At 35.5% G+C, this 20,625-nt stretch overlaps 1 protein-coding gene across 1 annotated transcript in view; it reads right to left on the reverse strand.

The window, feature by feature from the left end:
- KCNH8 (potassium voltage-gated channel subfamily H member 8) overlaps window positions 1-20,625 on the reverse strand; it is a 400,761-nt gene that overhangs the window by 69,377 nt on the left and 310,759 nt on the right. Inside the window, exons 8-10 of the mRNA XM_010354979.2 lie at window positions 18,326-18,523; window positions 5,910-6,109; window positions 4,518-4,767 (exon numbers count right to left, since the gene is read on the reverse strand). Coding sequence (XP_010353281.2) covers window positions 4,518-4,767; window positions 5,910-6,109; window positions 18,326-18,523 — 648 coding nt within the window. The remainder of the gene's footprint in view (window positions 1-4,517; window positions 4,768-5,909; window positions 6,110-18,325; window positions 18,524-20,625) is intronic.

The following is a 20,625-nucleotide window of genomic DNA, read 5'->3' on the forward strand; positions in this document are numbered from 1 at the left end:
TAAATTTTGCATATTTGAGGAGAATGTATCATGATGCGGTGTCTTGCACAATAAACATTCACATTCTCTGTGAAGTAACTAGTGTCTGCAATAACTTCAGGGTCATCATACTTTCATACTTTGGGTTGCCATGGTATGGCTATTTCAGTCACAATGACACTAGCTATAAAAACAGCACCAACATCCTGCCAATCTTGGCATCCTAGAAAGAATTCCACTTTATTTATTCGTTCAATGAATATTTATGGGGAACTGACAACGTGTGCTGGACCTTGTATTGAGTCCTGGCAAGCAGGTACTGATGAATACTATGTTGGTATTCACCTCATTACCTAAAACTACCTCACTAATTTTACAGTCTTGTGGACTTCTTATTGTCTAGATTTAGGACCTTTAGTTAAGTTTTTAAGTAACTTTGGGTCTCAGTATCCTTATTTCTAAAAGATGAGAAAGATTTCCTTGTGGGCTCCATTTTTCAGCATTATACTATTGATCTTTGCTAATCAGTTACTCTTTCATTGAAACACATAAGGTGATAGGATGCATTTGCAATCCACCCAAGTTAGAGCTATAACTTATGTTTAGTTATAATTAGGCAGACTAATGTTCTGTTGAGAGTACATTTATTCATGCTTTGCCATTTTCTTTTAAAACAATGAAGAAATTGGTTGGGGAGACACTATTACCTGGACATGAAATCAAGGCATACAAGGCAAACGAATTCTAGCCCCATAACAAATTCCTGCCCCTACCCTTTCCAGGTATCAGATTAAGAAATGTCTGCACGTATTGACTGGACAAGAAAGTTGGTAGAATAAGTTTATGCTTGGACAGCTGTTGTTGTGAAGAAGAAGAACATTAATTTTTTTTCATTGGCAGAGTGAACATGTGCTAAATATCTACAGTTCAAGTATAATGTCATGTACTTGCTAAGTTTATCAAAGTAGTATTGATTTGAATTAGCCCTATAAGGCAATATTGCCATAGGGAAAGTAAAATACTCAATCTTTATTGAAATAATGTTAACCACAGAAAGTAAATATTAATCTTTTATTGTCTTTGTTTGAGTTTAGCCCCAGTACCATATACCAGTGTTTAGAATGGTCATGCAGCAATGTGCACTTTTGATGTATACATGGGAGAGGCAAAGATGTGAAAATGTTACCCATGTTAATCACATTTTATGGAGAAACTTGGGGTCAGGAGCAAAAGATAATGAATTAAATCTTTCAGCCATAAGTAGTTTTTTTAAAAATGTAACAAGAAATATCCAAATGAATCATATTTGACTAGCGATGGAAGTTACACAGAAGCCACTAAATTTGTACTTATTGTGTTCTAGTGTCATAGATGATGCCTTCATATCCTATTCCTAAAACTGTCAATAGCTACCAATATTTAAAATACACCACAATTATAGAAAAATCCACATTATATCTGTTTAGAATGAAATAAGATTCTAAGGAAAAAGTCTAGATGCCCTCTTAAAAACAGACTGAATCCTTAGGCAGGCTATAAAACATTTCGTGGTACTAAAGAAAAATCAATAAAAAATATTTTATGATTAAGGTTAAGTTTTTGAAGCAAATTAAGAATAACTGTTAATTCTAATTTAGAATAACAAGATGATAGGGTGACTGGCCTTTAACTTCACAAAGTTGAGAAGAGGCCAGGAAGAGTGTTAAATTCTCCCCTTAAGAAGGAAAACACACACACACACACACACACACACACACACACACACACACACACACGGAGCCTTGCTCTAATATCGAGTTACTCTAGTATTGAGCTTTACTCTAATATTGATAAAGAAATGACCACATTAATAAACTCTGAGTTGCTATTCCATGACTTTCTATTAAGGAGAAAACATAAGAGGATGAGAAAAGAACAGAGTCACAAATTTGAAAGACAAACCCTACCTTTACTCTAAGTGGTAAACAAGTCAACATGAAGCAGTGAAAAGCATATAGGTCTTGCATCATTCACTAGTGTCTATCTCTTCACCTTTAATCTTGGAAATAATCATACTGTCTTAGTCTATTCAGGTTGCCATACTGTATACTGGGCAGCTTATAAACAAAAAAATTATTTCTCATAGTTCTAGAGGCTGGTGTCTGGTAAGGGCTCACTTTGTGATTCACAGATGGCACCTTTTCGTTGTGTCCGCATGTGGGAGAAAAGGCAGGGTAGCTCTCCTGAGTCTCTATTATAAAGACATTAATCCCATTCACGAGGGCTGTGCCCTTATCACCTATTCACCTCTTCAAGGCCCCACCCCTAATACCATCATATTGGGGATTAGGTTTTAACATATCAATTTTCGGGGGAGGCAGACATTCAGATCATAACCCACAAATAATAAGGTTGCAAGATTTAAATTCAATAATGGGCATAAACACCCAGATCATATGAGGGATTCAATACATATTAGTTTTCTTTTTCTCTTCCAAAATATAATCTATTTTGAAGCTTACTAGCCAGAATCCATTGATAGAAGGCCTACAATGATTATATAGAATAATGTCTTTTTTTAAATTTGCATAAATTTAAGGAATACAAGTGCAGTTTTGTTACATAGATATATTGCCTATTGGTGAAGTCTGGACTTTGAGTGTAACCATCACTTGAAAGGTGTACCCTGTATCCATTAATTTATTTTCATCCCTCACCCCCCTCCCCCAGTCTTCCACTTTTTCTAGTCTCCAGTGTCTATTATTCCACACTCTACATCCATCTGTACACTTTATTTACCTCCCAATTATAAGTGAGAACATGTAATATTTGACTTTCTTTTTCTGAGTTATTTTACTTAAGATAATGGTATCCAGTTCAATCCACATTGCTGCAAAATACATAATTTCATTCTTCTTTATGGCTGAATAGTATTCCATTGCACATATGTACCATATTTTTAATCCATTCATCCATTGATGAACACTTAGGTTGATTCCATATTGTTGCTATCATAAATAGTGCTGTGGTAAACAAATGAGTGCGGGTTTTTTTTTTTTTTAATTAGAAAAATAGACATTGTTTAGACACGGAAGGAATGTTGAATACAGAATCCAATGTCTTAGGTTAGCCTTGACTTTAGAAAAATCAGAGAAAATACCTTCGCCATCTGTCTTTCTGTGTTGTAAAGGCTTAAATGAGACCTTGTGTGTGAACACACTTTGCAAGTAGTTGTTTACAAATATAAGGTTCTTAAAAATTAAAAATAAAAAGGTACTGGATTTACCCCCCTTTTATTAGCACAAACTCTAAATATTTGTGTTTTATATTGGTGTTTGAAATATATCCTGAATTCACCTGCCTCTCACCATCATTACTACCACCTTGGCTGGTCTCAGACCCCATCATATCCTTCACTTCAGTTTAATTTTCATGTAGGCAAGGATTTTGACCATTTTCTTTTTTGCTGCATTATCAGTGTTTAGACCGATACTGGATTCATTCATAGGCCCTCAATAAACATTAGGTGAATAAACAAATAAAAATTACAGTTTTTTTTTTTTTTTTTTTTTTTTTTTTTTGAGACACTGTCTCTCTCTCTCTGCACTTAGGTTGGAGGCAGTGGCGCTATCTTGGCTTACTGCACCCTCCACCTCTCAGCGATCCTCCCATCTCAGCCTCCCAGGTAGCTGAAACTACAGGATCCTGCCACCATGGACAGGTAATTATTGGTACTTTTAGTAGAGACAGGGTCTGTCCATGTTGCCCAGGCTGGTTTTGAACTCATGGGCTCAAGCAATGCACCTGCCTCGTCTCCAAAAGTGCTAGGATTACAGGCATGAGTCACCGTGCCCAGCCCAGAGTGACCTTTAAAATAGCCCCACATAAAATTGTAAACAGGATTTTGTATACATTAACTCTGCATGCCGTTTTTGTCAACTGCCCTTTGTATTTCAATGAAGACCAATTACGTATTAATATTGAGAGTCAGCTCCGTGGCACAAAATTTTCACAATATATCTTGTAAGTTTTCTTTAAGGAAGTAAAAAGAGCCTATAGTCACCTTGACAGTATTAGGTTAATGATGACTATGAGAGCTTATTCTTGAAACACAGTCACCTTTGCTCTATTTCTAGCACAGGCACAATTTAGTTTTTGTGTTCTCTGAATTAATTTTCCACAAAAATAAATGCCCTCTTAAAACGGAGCAGCTATTTCACCAGAAGGGAGTATCCATCATGATTAATAATTTGGCTTTAGGAATAAAAAATAACTGAGCTTATTTTCTTACTAGGTGATCTGGGCTTGTTAACTCAAGAACTAATTATTCATGTCTAAAATGGAGATCATATTTATACTACTGTTTTTTTTTTTTTTACAAGAATTAAATAATATGTTGGATATAACACTTAGGCAAACTAAACTCATATGAAGAATACTCCTGAGTTCACATCTTCATCTATTCTTTTCCTACTCTCAATAGCAGTTTTTCCCCATTTCATCTTCTTAATTTATGCTCCAGAGTCAAACTTCATACAAGTTTTTCAATTCAGACCTACCAAGAATAGCCAGCACCATGCTGTCTTTAAGAACTTCCATGGAGCCCGAGCATACAAAGTAGATGGCCTGCAAAGCATCCCCTTGACGCAGCAGATACTCCCCCGGAGCACAGAAAGAGGTTTTGATGTGTAGAGACAGAGACCTGAGGCAGCCCCGGCTGGCACATTCAAAAAGGGACAACTGTAAGATCTCCTTGTTCAAGTGCATAGTGATGTCAGAACGCAGTTCATCTGGAAAGTCTTTCAAAAGCTGTCAGAGAAGATGAAGGAGGAAATCAAATTGGGGTAAGTGTAGTCTAACTGATTTACTTTGCAAGACTGCAGGGATGCTCTTCCTACTGTCTCCTGCTGTTTGGCATACAGAAGAGGAAATCTAAGTATGTATAATCCTGGAGAGATTTTTCAGTGACTGTGATTTCAATTATGTGCTACTAAATAACCAGGTGATAAGAAGTCTGGAGAAAGAGAACAAATTAAGAAAACTGCTCTAGCAGGAAAACATATAATGACTCATTGTGACTTGCTTCTCACAGAGTCCTAGTCAGGACATAAGATAAGGAATTTGGATCCACTGGTGATTATACGAAGAGAGGAGAAACCAATTAATCACTACTAAAATGTTGGTTACAGGTTTGATTGGTGGGTTGATGAAATGGTTGGTTGATTTATATAATATCTTTTTTTTTTTTTTGAGACGGAGTCTCGCTCGTCGCCCAGGCTGGAGTGCAGTGGTGTGATCTTGGCTCACTGCAAGCTCCACCTCCCGGTTTCACCCCACTCTCCTGCCTCAGCCTCCCGAATAGCTGGGACTACAGGTGCCCGCCACCACGCCCAGCTAATTTTTTGTATTTTTAGTAGAGACTGAGTTTCACCGTGTTAGCCAGATGGTCTCCATCTCCTGACCTCGTGATCCGCCCACCTGGGCCTCCCAAAGTGCTGGGATTACAGGCGTGAGATATATATAATACCTTTTTTATAGTGGCAGTCTGGGGTGTTTCTGGAAGTATAAACATAACCCCTTTGATGGAATTTTTTAACTTTATTGATGTTAAAGGGAAACAGAAACTTGATTCATATAATTATCCCAGATTACACCATTAAATTGTCGTAAGAATTGATTCCTTCGAAAAGAGATGATAAGAAGGAAAGTAAGTCCACCTGATTGAACAAGCAGCAAGTTAATATAAAACTTTGGTCAATCCAAATTGGCGTTGTGAAAACACAAGCCAAAGCAAGCGAAAGAAGATGGATTGGGATTCATGAATAATTAAAAAAATAAAGGAATAAAGAAGTTAGTATGCTTTTCACTTCTGATACCTGCATTAGAGCATCTTGCTTTTACCTTAGAATATGTGCTTTCTGCCTGAAAACAACATGAGAAATGAACATTACCTCATTTGAATCTATTCCATTGTTGACTGACCAGGTTGTTTGAAAATATTCGAGCATCCTCTGCTTGAGTTGTTGGGGCAGGTGATGGACACGGATGAAATCTTTCAGATCCTTAGTCCTAGTGTGATAGAGGGACCATCTGGAGTACATCCTCTGTATGATTGCTGTCACATTTCCAAACACCAAGGCGTGCATCAAGGCTAGAAAGAACAACACAGTATACAATGGAAGAGAAATATGACAGTGGGGCCCACCCTTAAATCTAATTTACAGTCTATCCTGGATCAGAGCAGAATGTACTTATATGGCCGTGTTGATACAGCTATTTTGGTACAAGCATTTTGGTACAGACACTGTATCACAGGGTACATCCTGAAGCAATCACTTTGATTCCATATGGCTTGATCAGAGTAAAAATATCTTTAAAAATACTCAATGATATGCAAAATAGGCCTCTGATTTACATTTAATCTGTTAGTTGCCATTCTGGTTATGATAAACTTTTATTTGAACTTGATTTACATCTATATTATTTTAATAGTTATGTATAGTTTAATAGTTACAATAAAATAGTTTTCATAGTTTGATAGAATAAGCTATAAAGTTATAGTTTAATAATTACTTTTATTATGGTAATGAATGAAATAAATTTTTGAAGTAAGTCTACTTTAGTTAGCCTTTGTGGGAACTTTAGTTTCACCCCCTCAAAAAGCCGTCATGTAAACTTCGCTTTAGAATATTAAATATGATAAATTTATATTAATGCAGATATGAAGGAAGTTGTAAAAAATGTAATTGAGGATTTCTTGAGCAGTGTGAAGCTCCAATACCCACTCCAACTCCAGCTCTGCAGTTACTTTAATTTTGAGGGAGATATCGGAAAATCTGAGACCATTCAAGAAACAAATGAATTCGGCCGGGCGCGGTGGCTCAAGCCTGTAATCCCAGCACTTTGGGAGGCCGAGACGGGCGGATCACAAGGTCAGGAGATTGAGACCATCCTGGCGAACACAGTGAAACCCCGTCTCTACTAAAAATACAAAAAACTAGCCGGGCGAGGTGGCGGGCGCCTGTAGTCCCAGCTACTCGGGAGGCTGAGGCAGGAGAATGGCGGGAACCCGGGAGGCGGAGCTTGCAGTGAGCTGAGATCCGGCCACTGCACTCCAGCCTGGGCGACAAAGCAAGACTCCGCCTCAAAAAAAAAAAAAAAAAAAAAAAAGAAAGAAACAAATGAATTCACAGAGAAAAAGAGGTATTCTGCATAGAGTCATTGTTGCCACCATGAGATGCACCAGCAGGTTGTATATATATATATATATATATATATATATATATGGGGCTTTTGTTTCAATGAGGTTTGTCAGCCAGATAGTATTTAACCTCCACTTACTTGCTAAGCCTGCCCTTTGAGCCTGTCTCAAACCTACCATCAAAGTGTAACTACATGAAAAATTTTGTTCACCAGAATTTGAGGGCATATGGATATTTAGGGTGGGTATTTCTTCTGGAGAACAGTAGAGTGAAAGGATGGACCTCATTTTCCAGGAATTACCCACTTTGGGAAGCAACTAGGTATCGTCAAGACATAGAAGGCATGACAGGATTTTGCACTCACTAGTCATTAGCAGAACGAAACTGAAATGGTTTCTAAACAGACACCAGCAGATAATCCAAGAAGGCCTTGGACATACCTGGAACTGTGAAACTGAGAGAGATATGAGGGCCAAGCACATGCATATTTATGGAGAAGTCAACTCTAAGTAATATTCAGATTTTATCCCTGATCCTTATTCTGGGACAGGATTAGGAATGAGGCATGAAGCTTATTAGTTGGGTAAAATCATCTGTTTCAGTAATCTGGGGCTTAAAAAAAGACTAAACATTTACTAGCTTGTCTATTAGGATCTATCAAAATGTACATGTATGAAAACCTCAGTGCCCAAGGAGCTATGTTGAAAATTTCTTAGCATCATAATGGATACATTAGTGCAAATATGTCAACATATTATTACTTTTATCTTCTTATTTCAGGACCTCCCCAATTCAAATCTTGTGTCCCTACATTTATCAGAAATTACCAAACACTGGCATACTAACCTAATTCTAATCTCAAAGTGGAATTAAAATTCTTTACCAGGTAATACATAATTTTTCTATGGAATAATGGTCACTATGTCTATAAAATTACTCCCTTCATAACAAGACCTCAGTATTTTGGAAAAGTTACTAGAATAGGGTTAAACTTAGGGTCTATATACAAGAAGCAATGTAATGTTGCAGAGAGAATATGAACTTCAGAATCAGACAGATCTGGATTTGAATACTGATTTTGCTACTTTTTAATTGTGTCAACTTGGTAAGTTACATAACTCCTTTAAACAGATTCATGTTAAGTGGGCATAGTCATTATGTTAAATAGCCCTTACTCATAGGGCTATTTCAAGATTTAAAGACCTATGTATGTTTTAAAAAGTCCCTAGTCTATGTATGAAAAACAGTATTTGCTCAGTTTATGTTAATTTTCCTTATGAAAGTGAAAAATTTTATGAATTTTCAGCATGCTCAATGCAATTAAATTTGGGGAAAATGACTCAGATTTAAGGTTTTCCTGCAACCTCATAAATAGTAAAGAGTGGCTCTTAGTAGACATAACTTATTGATAAAAGAAATTCAAAACATACTCAATAAATGCTTGATACATGCAAGAATGTGTAAGTATGTATTATTCCTAAATATTCAAAAATAAGATGTGTCCCAACAGGTCAAAAATATTCCATGAAAAATATATATCACGTAGCAACTAAATGTTGGATTTGTTCTTTGTAGATTCTAAATAGAGGTTCATTCTTCTGTATTGTTTTAGAAGCATAGCAGTTCTGATGCTTAAGTCTTTTATCTGGAAGATAAGAGCTCTACTTACAATAAACACTCAAAGAAAAGAACTGATTCTGCTCCAAGTCAAAGAAATTAAACATTGATTTCAGGCTCCCTTAATATACTTATGGGCTAAGTGTTTGGAAGCCCTACCATCTTTAACACTATGCAATCGTCTTTTCATGGAGATTAAATCGAGTACAGAGAACAATTCTGTTTCATTTATTTTAACACTGCTTTCCTTAATTATGTGTATCATTTTAACCTTGCTTTGCTTAATTATAATGTGGAAAGCACTTAAAGTAAGAGAAGTAATATGTTCAGATTATTTAACATCCTAGTTGTATTGTATTAGTAAAATGAATTACTGGATTAATTATAGCATTCATAAGTGTTATTGAAAAGTACTAGTCTATGTCTGAGTCATCACAATTTCAAAGTCTCATTTCAGCATAGATAACGATTTCTAATTTAAGTAGTTAAAAAAATAAAATTCTGGTCCTCATAGCCTTTCATTTTCCAAAGTTATTATGACCATTCTGTCACTGGTTATCGTTTCACCCTGGCAAAGAGTGTGTGTAACTGTCAGGAGAAATCATTCCATCTCCTATGAAAGTTTGACTCAAGAACTTCTATATCCAGGTCAGTATGGAAATTATTACTTACTTTTCCTTTATTTCTAGCAAATTTGATGTATATAATTCTTGAGTGTTCGACCTGCTGAGTGTGTGGGCATCTCTTTTTTTGTGTGTAGGAGTTTTGCATAAAATGCATTTTGTAAAATTTCATCTCAGTATCAGGTCCTGGAAGGAACTTCAACAATTGGCATCTAAGAAGAAAGTAAGTGGTTCTCAAATGAAAGAAGCGCTTCTGTAGAACTGCCTGGCTTTTTCTTTCTCTTTCTCTTTCCCTTTGTCTTTTCCTTTCCCTTTTCACTTCCCTTTTCCTTTTTCTTTCCCCTTCTCTTTCTTTTCCTGAATTTTGGACAACACTTATCTCCAGGAGTATAACATCATTGCTAATTACTTTAGCCAACTATTTTGCAGTGGCTTTGGAGGCTAAGTAGGGGGCGTTTTCTACTGATATAAAAGGAGGCCAGAGCTCAGGTTTTGGGTAATCTTAGCTGCCCTCCTTCTCTCTCCCACCTCCTCATTGCCCTGGAAATTTCCATTCTTGGTTATAAGTACACTGGCTTGTGGATGGCAGATGGCAGAGAGAATAGAGATGAGAAAAATTTCCTAAATGATGAATTTAAATGGCAGTGCAAAGACATCTTAAGAACAGCCTGAATTTGTGAACACAATAGCTCATCATATGGGTCCAATAAAACTATGTCAGGGTAGTGTGTGTGTATTCAGTGGGTTGGGGGGGGGGGGGACCCGAGGGAAGCCTTGATTACTTTGTGATAATAATGCTTCATTGAAACTGAATATGTTCTCAGTGATGAATGATCTTTATTAGGAAGCTTTATCCAACCTCCAAGGCTGTGCTGATGACTTTATCAACTGGGGCAAACTCATTAGGTGACTATAGGCAGTCACTGTTTAGTGTAATAGAATTTTTAAAGACATTAGAAAATCTTTTCTGTATATTTTGTCTGGTTGCAAAAAATATGAATAGTTATACACACATATTTCAAAAAATAATTACATATGTATGGAAATTCTGGAAAACTGTCTTTTGATAATGAGACTATGTGTAATTTTATTTTTGTTTGTTTTCCAATTTTTTCTAAATGTGCATTATAATAGAAAAAAATAGAAATAAAAAAGAGAGAACATCCTCTGCTTAAGTACCTATTTCCATTATTAAACTGTGAACTCCTTGAAAGAAAGTATCATATCTTAGTCATCTTTGTTTCCCCTGCATCTAGCACAGCTCTTGGCATAATTTAAGTATGCCATAAATATTTATGGAACTGAAATGTGCCTCTGGTAGTTTGATACTTTCTTTAAAAAGTTTTATAATTGTAAGCAAATGGTTTAGAAAATCTATGATAAATAGTTCAGCCCCAAACTCATCCCTTCATCCCCATCTCACTCGCCAAAATCAACCTTTTAAAATGATTTTTTTAAGGTATTTTTGCAGTTATCACCAAAATGTTGGACAATATAATTGTACTCCATTGCTTGACTCATTATTGTTAAGACAAACCCAAGAACAACCTGGTATGAAAGGCAAGAACTTAGCTCACTATTACCCCGCTTCTTAACTCACACTTGATATATTATTTTTAGCTCATCTATTAAAATTTTACAAGGTAAAATTAAAATCAAAGATAGATATAGAACAAGTTACCCACTTGCTAAATGTGAAGCTCATTGAGATTTTTCAAAGTAAACATAAGTATAGAATCACTACCTCCCACCACTCCAGATGAATAAACCAAATAATAGTATTCTGGAGGCTTCCCTGTATCCCCTTCACAATCACTAACCAATCCCTTGACCAAAGGTAACCACAGTTACCAATTATATTACAATTAATAAGCTTTGCCTATCTATGAACTTTCTCTAAACAAAATCATACAGTATGTACTTTTTTTCTGTCTGGCTTCTCTGCTGAGCATTGAGTTTGCAAGATTTGTCCACAAGGTTCCATGACATAGGAGTTCATTTACTTTTAGTATATAATGCTCTCTTGAATAGGTATTTCAAAATTTACTTATTTATTCTCCTATTAATGGACATTTCCAGTTTGAGATTCTTACAAAAAGGCTTTTATAGACATCTATGTATATATCCTGAAGTATACATGTATGCATTTCCACTGGTTATATATTCAGAAGTGGAATTGTTGAATCACAGAGTAGAGGTATATTCAGATATGGTAGATGTTGACAAAGTTGTATCGACTGACATGCTCATCAACAGTGTAGGAGAGGTCAAGGTTTTCCATTATCCTCTCAAACAGTTAGGGTTGCGGTGTTTTTAAACATATCATTTTGGTGAACATAAAATGGTATCTAATTTTGGTTTTAATTTGCTTGTTTCTGATTAATGATGTTGAGCACGTTTTTATATGTTTGTCATCTACTCCGGTATTGGAAATCTACTTTTCAGGTTTTTTTTCAAGCTTTTGCCCATTTCAGGGAGTTGATTGATCTTTTTCTCATCGATTTAACAGTTCTTTATATACAGTAGATGAGAGTCCTTTGTCAGATAAACATTTGAAAATATCTTCTCCTATCCTTTAACTTCCCTCTTCACATTTATAATAAGGTCTTTTGATACAAAAGAAGTTCTGCAGTTCAATTTATCATTCTTTTCCTTTATGGCTAGGGCTTTTTGTGTCATGATTAGGAAACCTTTGCCAAATCAAAGGTCATAAAAATATTCTCCTGTATTATCTTTTAGAAGTTTTATTGTTTTCCCTCCTCAATTTAGATCAAAATCCACCTGGAATTAATTTTTATGTACAGTTTTAAGAGGGACCAAGGTTGTCTTCCAACAGGTAGATATACATTTGACCCAACAACATTTACTGAAAGTAGCATCCATATCACAAATGAAGTGACAATATATGTGTGACAATATATGAGTTCAGAAACAGTTCTGAACTCTCTTCTATTTCATTGGCCTATTGGTCTATTATGGGACAAACACCATACACTCTTAATTACTGTAACTTTGAAATACATTTTGATATCTGTAGCACACATCTTCCAATTTTGTTTCATGATAGCTTTGACTGGTTTTTGCTCTTTTCCACTGATTTTTAGAAACAATTGTCAATTTTCAAACACACACACACACACACACACATCTACTGGAATTTTTATTGGGATTGCATTGAATCTTTAGATTACTTTGAGTACAACTAGTATTTTCACAATGCTGAGTCCATTGTTAGCAACCATCACCATTGTATATCCTTCCATTATTTTCTCACTAATGTTTTGTAATTTTCTGTATAGAAGTCTTACAAATTTTTAGTTATAATTATTCATAAATATTTAATTATTTGTAATACTTTTAATATTTTATTTCTAATTTGTTACTAGTATATAGAAATGCAATTGATTTTTTGCATATTGATCTTGTGTCCATAAACCTTACTGAATTCACTCATTAATTCTAATATTCATCTGAAGCTATTAGGATTACTTATTTGTTTTGAGTGTTCTCAAAGTTCACATAGTTTTGTCTATGTATAATTTTTAGAAATTATTTTTGCTTTAAATCTCTCTGATTTACAGTTTTAAATATTCCTCCCATATATTAGTGGTTTGTACACTCCATAATTACAGATGCTTATATGGAAGTTTATATGGCATCTTAAATGAAAACTTTATATATATATATACACATACATATAAAGTTTATGCTTATATACATATACACACATATATGTGTACATATGTGTGTGTATGTATATGTCTATATATCTCTATATATCTATATATCTATATATAGCTATATATCTCTCTATATAGCTATATATATAAGCTTTGCCTATCTATGGACTTTCTTAGCTCTTCACTGTAGCTCACACTGTACCTCTTCAGAAAATCTATATATATCTATATATAGACATATAAAATAAAACCTGTACAACTCCTGTGGAAATTCTGATGGGTTCCCAGAGGACTCCCAGGTGGATCCATTCAGCATTTTTTCATCCGTTTCTTCTCACTGAGCAATATTATCTCTGTCCTTGATAATTATCTGGAGTTTTGCCAGTCCCCTTTCTCATTTAATATTGCTACTGTTTATTTTTCTAGTACATTGCATCCTTGCCACTAGCAATTTCATCAGCCTTGTGTGGGGGATTTCTAGTGAGATACCCTAGACTTAAGTCTATGGTAACACAGATTTTAGGTTTTTCTTTTTAAAAATAAATTATTTGTTTATATTTATCAAAATTAAGTAAATAAAATAAATTTATAGTACATAATAAAATGAATATTTTAGAAGAAGTTTGCCAGGTCTTAGTGAGTCCTGGATTTAAACTCACTAAATCTTTCTGCCTTATGTCTAAATTGGGGTATTAATAATCTCTATCTCACAGTATTATAAGAATTAAATGAACAAAGTGCTCAATAGTGTGAGCTCTTATGATTAGTTCTCAACAGTTTACAAGTAATTAGTTAATTAGGAAATATTAAAATGCAGGAATCATTTTTCCTAGCCAGGGTAATTTTCACAATAATATAAAATTATTTCCCCACAAACACAAATATGAAAAGCTTTAACTCATAAATTCAAGTCACTTAGATGCCATTTGAGTTTCAAATGAATAGTTTGCTAAGTGCTGCTCAGGTCACCTAAATTTTTTAATGCCACTTACCAATGAGCACTGATTTTGCACTGGGACATTTGCTCAATAAACATTCAACAAACAAGAAACAAAGTGACATTATCAGATTATTTCCTGTACCTTTTGGCCTTTGTGATCAGTGTTGCACCTACCTACAGAGAACAGCGGGGAATAGTTTGTGCATTAACAATTTTTGATTCAGTACTACTCACAATACAGTAAGTGGATCAATAGAGAATAAGCTCAATTATCTTACGGATTTTTTGAAATGTCAAATTAGTAGAATTAAGCTGTGAGCATTTCCCAAAATTATCATCAGGAGTAGAAGAAACATGGGCAAATATTAAATAAGTATAGACTGTGTTTATCTGCAAAATGCTTGTGATTTTGCTTGGCTGAAATATGGGCTATCACAGAGAATGGAAATTATAAAAAGTCATAATGTTGGATATGAAACAGTCACCACAGGGCCTGGCACACTGTAGCTCTTCAGAAAATGAGAATTCCTGTTCTCTGCTCCCTAGGCTGTTACTGCTCTACATCAGCCAAGAGCTTGTTACAGCTGCTGCAGCCCCAGCATGCTACTTCAACAACTGTCCCATGGCACTGTCTTTCCAAGAAACTCTCACTGCTTCTGAACTTCCTAGCTGATATGGCACTTAGCATTTACTGTCTGGTATCAGTAAAACTCTTTCCACATGTTTCAGCCTATCTCCTCCAAACTGGATCATAAGCTCTTTGAGGGAACGTTTGTTTTTATACTTCTTTGATTTCACTGCATGCTGGGTGACCAATTGCTTAAGACCCACACACTCATATCACATCTCTCATGCAAGGAAGCCTGTAGGAGCCATCTCCTATTATAAGGTTCAAAACTCAAAGTGATATCTTGAATTAAGGTCATTAAGAGGACATGCTAAAACAGGTTTTGAGGGGAATATTGTGGGGCAGAAAATATTAACAGAACTCTAGCCTACAAAGAACGCTTAGTTGATCCAGGTAGACTCCAACATCTCCTAATACTCCATCACAGCAGTCTTATGGTTCAGTGAAGTTTCCCTTTACATGTTTAAGGAGAGAAGTAAGTATTCACCTGGGTTCAAACCTTGCGACTTTACTAACTGGTTGTGTGGCATTGGAAAGTTACTTTAATTCTCCATACTTTAGATTTGTTATCTGAAAACTGTGGATAATATCAATCTGCATCAGTTGGAAGTTTAGAAGAAAGAAATTATACTAAATACTTCAACAGCAGCAGTAATTCAGTATAGAGAATTGGTTTTCCTGGGGTTTGAAGGCTGAATAAACAAAAAGGAAAAATAGAGGTAACACAGACATAGCAAATGTAGAAGGCTTAATCCTTAGGGCTGGATACACAGAGGGAAGAAGTGCAGTTATCAGAACATAGAAACACAGAGTAGGAGTTGTGAGGAGTGTCAGTGAGCCAGGGTTCTGTCTTTGGACAAGATAGCACCCCTGACTGATGCAAAATTGTCTGAGGAGGCCCAGTGAGTTTGGTTCTGGAATGAAGGCTGAAACCATCTGCTGCTGCTGAGGTGCCTGCCTCCACTGAGGGAACAGCATGCGCACCACAGCAGGCAGTCCCTTCTCCCCTCCTCCTGCCTGCCAGTCTTCCCTTGGTTCCTCCTATAAGAAAAAGCAACTGAGGTCAGCTGGCAAAGAAGAGTGAGTTTTGCTGAGTACAAACCCCAGCATTACAAAGCAAAACAAATAAAGGTGGGTTTGGAGTCCAGAGAAAATAGTGTAATAGTCTATTTGTTATAAGAAAAAATAATAATAGTGCCAACCCCATAGATTTGCTTAAAAAATTATTGTATTGTGTTAGAACACTTAAAACAGAGAATGGAACATAAAAACAACTAATGAATGTTCACTATTTATTATTGTATTGGTGTTGTCATATAATAGATATTCAGTAAGTATTTGGTTACACACTTGATATGGTTGTGTCCCCGACCCAAATCTCATTTTGAATTGTAGCTCCCATAATCCCCACATGTTGTGGGGAGGGACCTGGTGGGAGGTAATTGAATCGTGGGGACAGGTTTTTCCTGTGCTGTTCTGCTGATAGTAAATAAGTCTCACAAGATCTGATGGTTTTATAAAGGGCAGTTCCCCTGAACGTGCTCTCTTGCCTGCTGCCATGTAAAATGTGATTGTGCTCCTCCATTGCCTTCTGCCATGATTGTGAGGCCTCCCCAGCCATGTGGAACCATGAATCCATTTAACCTCTTTTTCTTTATAAATTGTCCAGTCTTGGGTACGACTTTATTAGCAGAGTGAGAATGAACTAATACAATATTTGAATACATAAATGGTTGAATCAACCCTGTTATTTTCCTTCCTTTCTATTGTGCCGCTATCTAGCTTGTTCTCTTCTTCCTGCTTAAAAAAATTACATGCAATATATCAAACATTTTCTAAAAAATTATGTAAAATGCTATATAGTGAAAAGTCTTCCTTTGAATCTGCTGATTCTTATTAAAATTTATTTATGCATTAATAAGCAATATACATATGCTGGTTCTCCTTAGGCTGCTCTTTACTGTTAGGGTTTTCTCTACTCTTTTTAAGTTTGTTTCTTTCTGTCTTTGTCACTCACTGTTTTTCTTTCTTTCTTTTGCCTGCCTGCCTTCCATCTTTGAGCTCTCTCTCTCTCCTCCCTCTGTCTCTTTTTGTTTTTTCTCTCTGCTTTTTCTTCCTTCCCTTCAGTTTCTTTTGCTTTCCTTCTTTTTATCCTTTATGACTCATTATATTCTTTGCAATGTCTATTCCCTTTTTTCCTTCAATTTTATCTTTGTGCATAAGATGGCTTTGCTTTTTTCTTTGATATCTTTGCTTAGATACTTCATCTTATCTTTAACCTCTTTTGTTATATCTTTTCTAAGATACTTAGTTTTTGTTTGTGGTCTTCTTTAATAACAGCAATAGCTTTATTAATATATTTTGAATTATTGTCTGTTGTTAGCATGATCTCTGCAAATATGAACAGTTGGTGTGATTCTTTGTGAGCTGAGCCTTCTCTACTTCTCCACCAACTTGCTCACTTGTTGCTCTTACTTGTAATAAAGGAGGGTGATAGCTTTTGCACTTTAGGTTATGAACCTCACACTTAGGAAGTGTATTTTTGCTAATGCTTTCTGAGATTTGACATGCCAGACCCTCTTGTCACGTCTTCCCATCTCTCCTCGCGTTTGCCATCTATCAGTCTCAGTTTTTGCAGACTTTATGTGTATTTATGAATTATAGCTGTCTCTTAGTTTAACTGAATATTGAACTTACTGGCTTTAAAAATATTCTTAATGCTTTAAAAATGTGATTTCTTTGAAGAGAAGTATAAAATGCAGACTGTTTCATTATGTTCATATAAGAAATATTTATTCCTGTTTTTGATTGTCATAAAATTCTCTAGAGAGTGTTTTGGGCAAATTTCCTAATTTTTTAATATTTTGAGCTTTCCAAAGTAAGTGTACTTGGGGCTTTCATTCCAGGAGTGGGGATAGATGTTTGCTGAATCAACCACCCTCTTTCACTGAGTCTCTTATAAAAGAGTTGCCTAGGGAGAGAAGTGTGAAGACCATCTAAATTAAATTTGTTTTTTTATTGGGAGAAGTACTGCTGGATCTTACTAATACCCTTGTTTTATAGAAAGCAATTTCTATGTTATTTATGGTCATATAACATTACATCAGAGATACAAAGAACCACAGTTGCATCTTGCCTAATACATCACTTGAAAGATGAAGAAACTGAGTGAAGAGTCTGAAACGGACTCAACCCATAGTTTCAAGGCCACAATGTGGACCAGAAAGAGGGCATATGTAAAAGTAAGTTGGAGGATCTAGGAAAAGTCTAGGATCTAGGAAAGGGTCTAAGCCACTGTCCAGAGTACACATCCTAGTGGGCAGGGCAAATGTGTATTGTAAGTTTGCCTACATAGCCACTTCTTACTTCGTCTTACCTTTGCAGGCTAAAACAGTAAGCTGGATGAGGTAATGATTCTACATAAGGGGAGCCCCATGTGTTAATCTTGCTCCATTCTTCTTAAATGCACGCTCTAGTGTGTTAATCTCTCAAGTCTCTTTTTATATGGAACCACAGAGACAACTACAGCTTTGCATCTAGACTATCTAATTAGCGCTTTTAGAATCTTCCAGTGTTAATCAGCTTATCTCTATTGTATTTCAGGACGGAACAAACAGGCAGTGATAGTTAGGCAGGCATAGTTCCTCTTCTTGGTATAAAAGAAGATGCTCTCTTACCACCAATCAGCATGGTGCAGATGGAGAAGATCTTTTCTGCATCTGTATTAGCAGAGACATTCCCAAAACCCACGCTGGTGAGGCTGCTCAGCGTGAAGTACAGAGCAGCAATATAGGCACTTCGGATCGACGGGCCCCCCAAGGTATTGTTGCCATAGTACGGAGATTCCAGTCTCTTTCCCAACTCATGAAGCCAACCTGCAATGGAGGAAATAATGCAAATGAGAGAACAAAAAGTAAAGTCTCAGTATTAACACATGGGAGTAATGATAAATAAATATTTGGGGAGGTAATAATTTGCTCGGGGGAAGAAGAAGGTAAAAAGGAAATTAAAGGCAAGTTATTAGATTTCATTCTTTAAAAGTGAAAATATGAAAATATAATTTTCCTCATGCTATTCTCTATAATACACACAGCATATAAACATGAATTCCAGAGTGGATTGATGGACAAAGCTAAACAAGTTACTCTAATGCAAGAAACAAACTGCAGGGATGGCTACTCTCAGAAGCAGTGTTGCTTATTTCACTTGCCCTGTTAAGCTCATCTCATTTGGAATTATAAGAAGAAACTAAGAGTTGAGTAAATATTTCAAAACCCAAAATGATGATAAATTACAACAGCCATGAATCTAGATGTCAGAGGTGAGAAGTCTAGAAGTCTAGGTGAGATAGACTTTATTTCCATTCTGTAAAACTCTTCTCCTTTGTATTCACTTGGGGAGGTATCCACTCATCTTACAAATCTTAGCTCATGTTACTTTACTCAGGAAGTGTTCTCTGCAGTCCCATTTTAAAATCAGGGTTGAAAGGGGGAAAACTTGCACAAGTAATGAATACCTGTAATCTATCAGAACTGAAAGCCCCTCTACAAAATGTTTTATGATACTATGCATATATGTGTCAAAATTTATCAAATTAAATGCTTTATAAATATATATAGTTAATTATATATTAATTATGTTGTCAGAAAGCTGTAAACAACCTATATTAATAAACATGAGAAGATAGCAAGTATAAACTTAATAATATTATCTAGAATTTAAACACAACACAAAAATCACTTTAAAATTATTTATTGAAAATATTTGTCCCTTAAGATTTTTTACCTTATAATTCTCTCTTTCTCTCTCTATGTGTGTGTGTTGTAACAAGCAATAACAATGCAGCTCAACTCATAAGATTCATAAGGCTTTTTGTAATGGATACTAACTACTACTTTCTAATAAATACTTCATTGAATGGCTGCTCAAGAAGAGATGAAAAACCATTACACTCTTAAGTAGCAATAATATTATCATTATCAACTAAGCTTATATATGATAAAACTGTGCTAGGTAATTAAAATGCAAATTTGAAGCAGCTGGGAACTCCTTGAGACCAAGGAGAAGTGCTTAGGGGCAAGTACTGTGCCTTATTCCTTCCGTGTTGCTACAGAGTGTTTTTCAACCTTTAGCTTGCATGAGAAACACCTAGAGGGCTTGCTAAAGAGGGTCCAAACCAAGCATTTATTTGGTTGTTTTGGTCCTGTATTCTCTGAATGAAATCACTTTGCATATCATTTACTTTCCTTAATAAAACAGGATAAAAATGTGTGTTGGAATGCACAGATGATATGCTTGCTTAATGTCTGTTAATTTACACATGTGTGAGATGGTGTGTCTCTGAAGTGGTTCAGGGAGCAACACACAAACAACTGACCTAATTTTGTTGATAGCTCTTTTCTGTCTAGCCAACTGTTTTGTCTATTTTGAAAAACATCTCATTCTTTAAAAGGATTGCCCTAAACTGTGTTACAGCTGATGAAGCAGAAGCAATAATGATGATGAAAAAAAACTTGTAACACAGAAAGGAGGTAACACCCACAAATCCGGGGATTGGCTATGTGGGCCAAATAAAACTTTCTCACAGAATGGCTCTTCTGAAATGAGAGCACATGTTCCACTGTAACAAGACAACATGTGACTGAACTGTTACAGAAGAAGCAATTTAACCAATTTGGAATCCAATCATTTTTTATGCTGGAGAAACTCATGTCTTTAAAGGAAAGGATGTCCTAGAACAGCCTGTTTCTGCTGCTCAAATATTTTTTTCCTAAAGAACATTTTGAAGGAAACAGCATACACAACATAAAGTAGAATCTAAATATACTGAGTGCAGTGACTTATGATAAAAACAAAAGACATCATAAAATAATCTCATAATTAGTAAAATTGGTTCCATGAATATAATAGGTTTATGAAATAAATAATCAATTTCAAAGACAGAACGACTCTTAAGAGTCATTCCTAGAAGAGTTTA

The sequence above is a fragment of the Rhinopithecus roxellana genome, chromosome 1 (genome assembly GCF_007565055.1).
Source record: "Rhinopithecus roxellana isolate Shanxi Qingling chromosome 1, ASM756505v1, whole genome shotgun sequence".
In the NCBI taxonomy this organism is placed as follows: Eukaryota; Metazoa; Chordata; class Mammalia; order Primates; family Cercopithecidae; genus Rhinopithecus; species Rhinopithecus roxellana.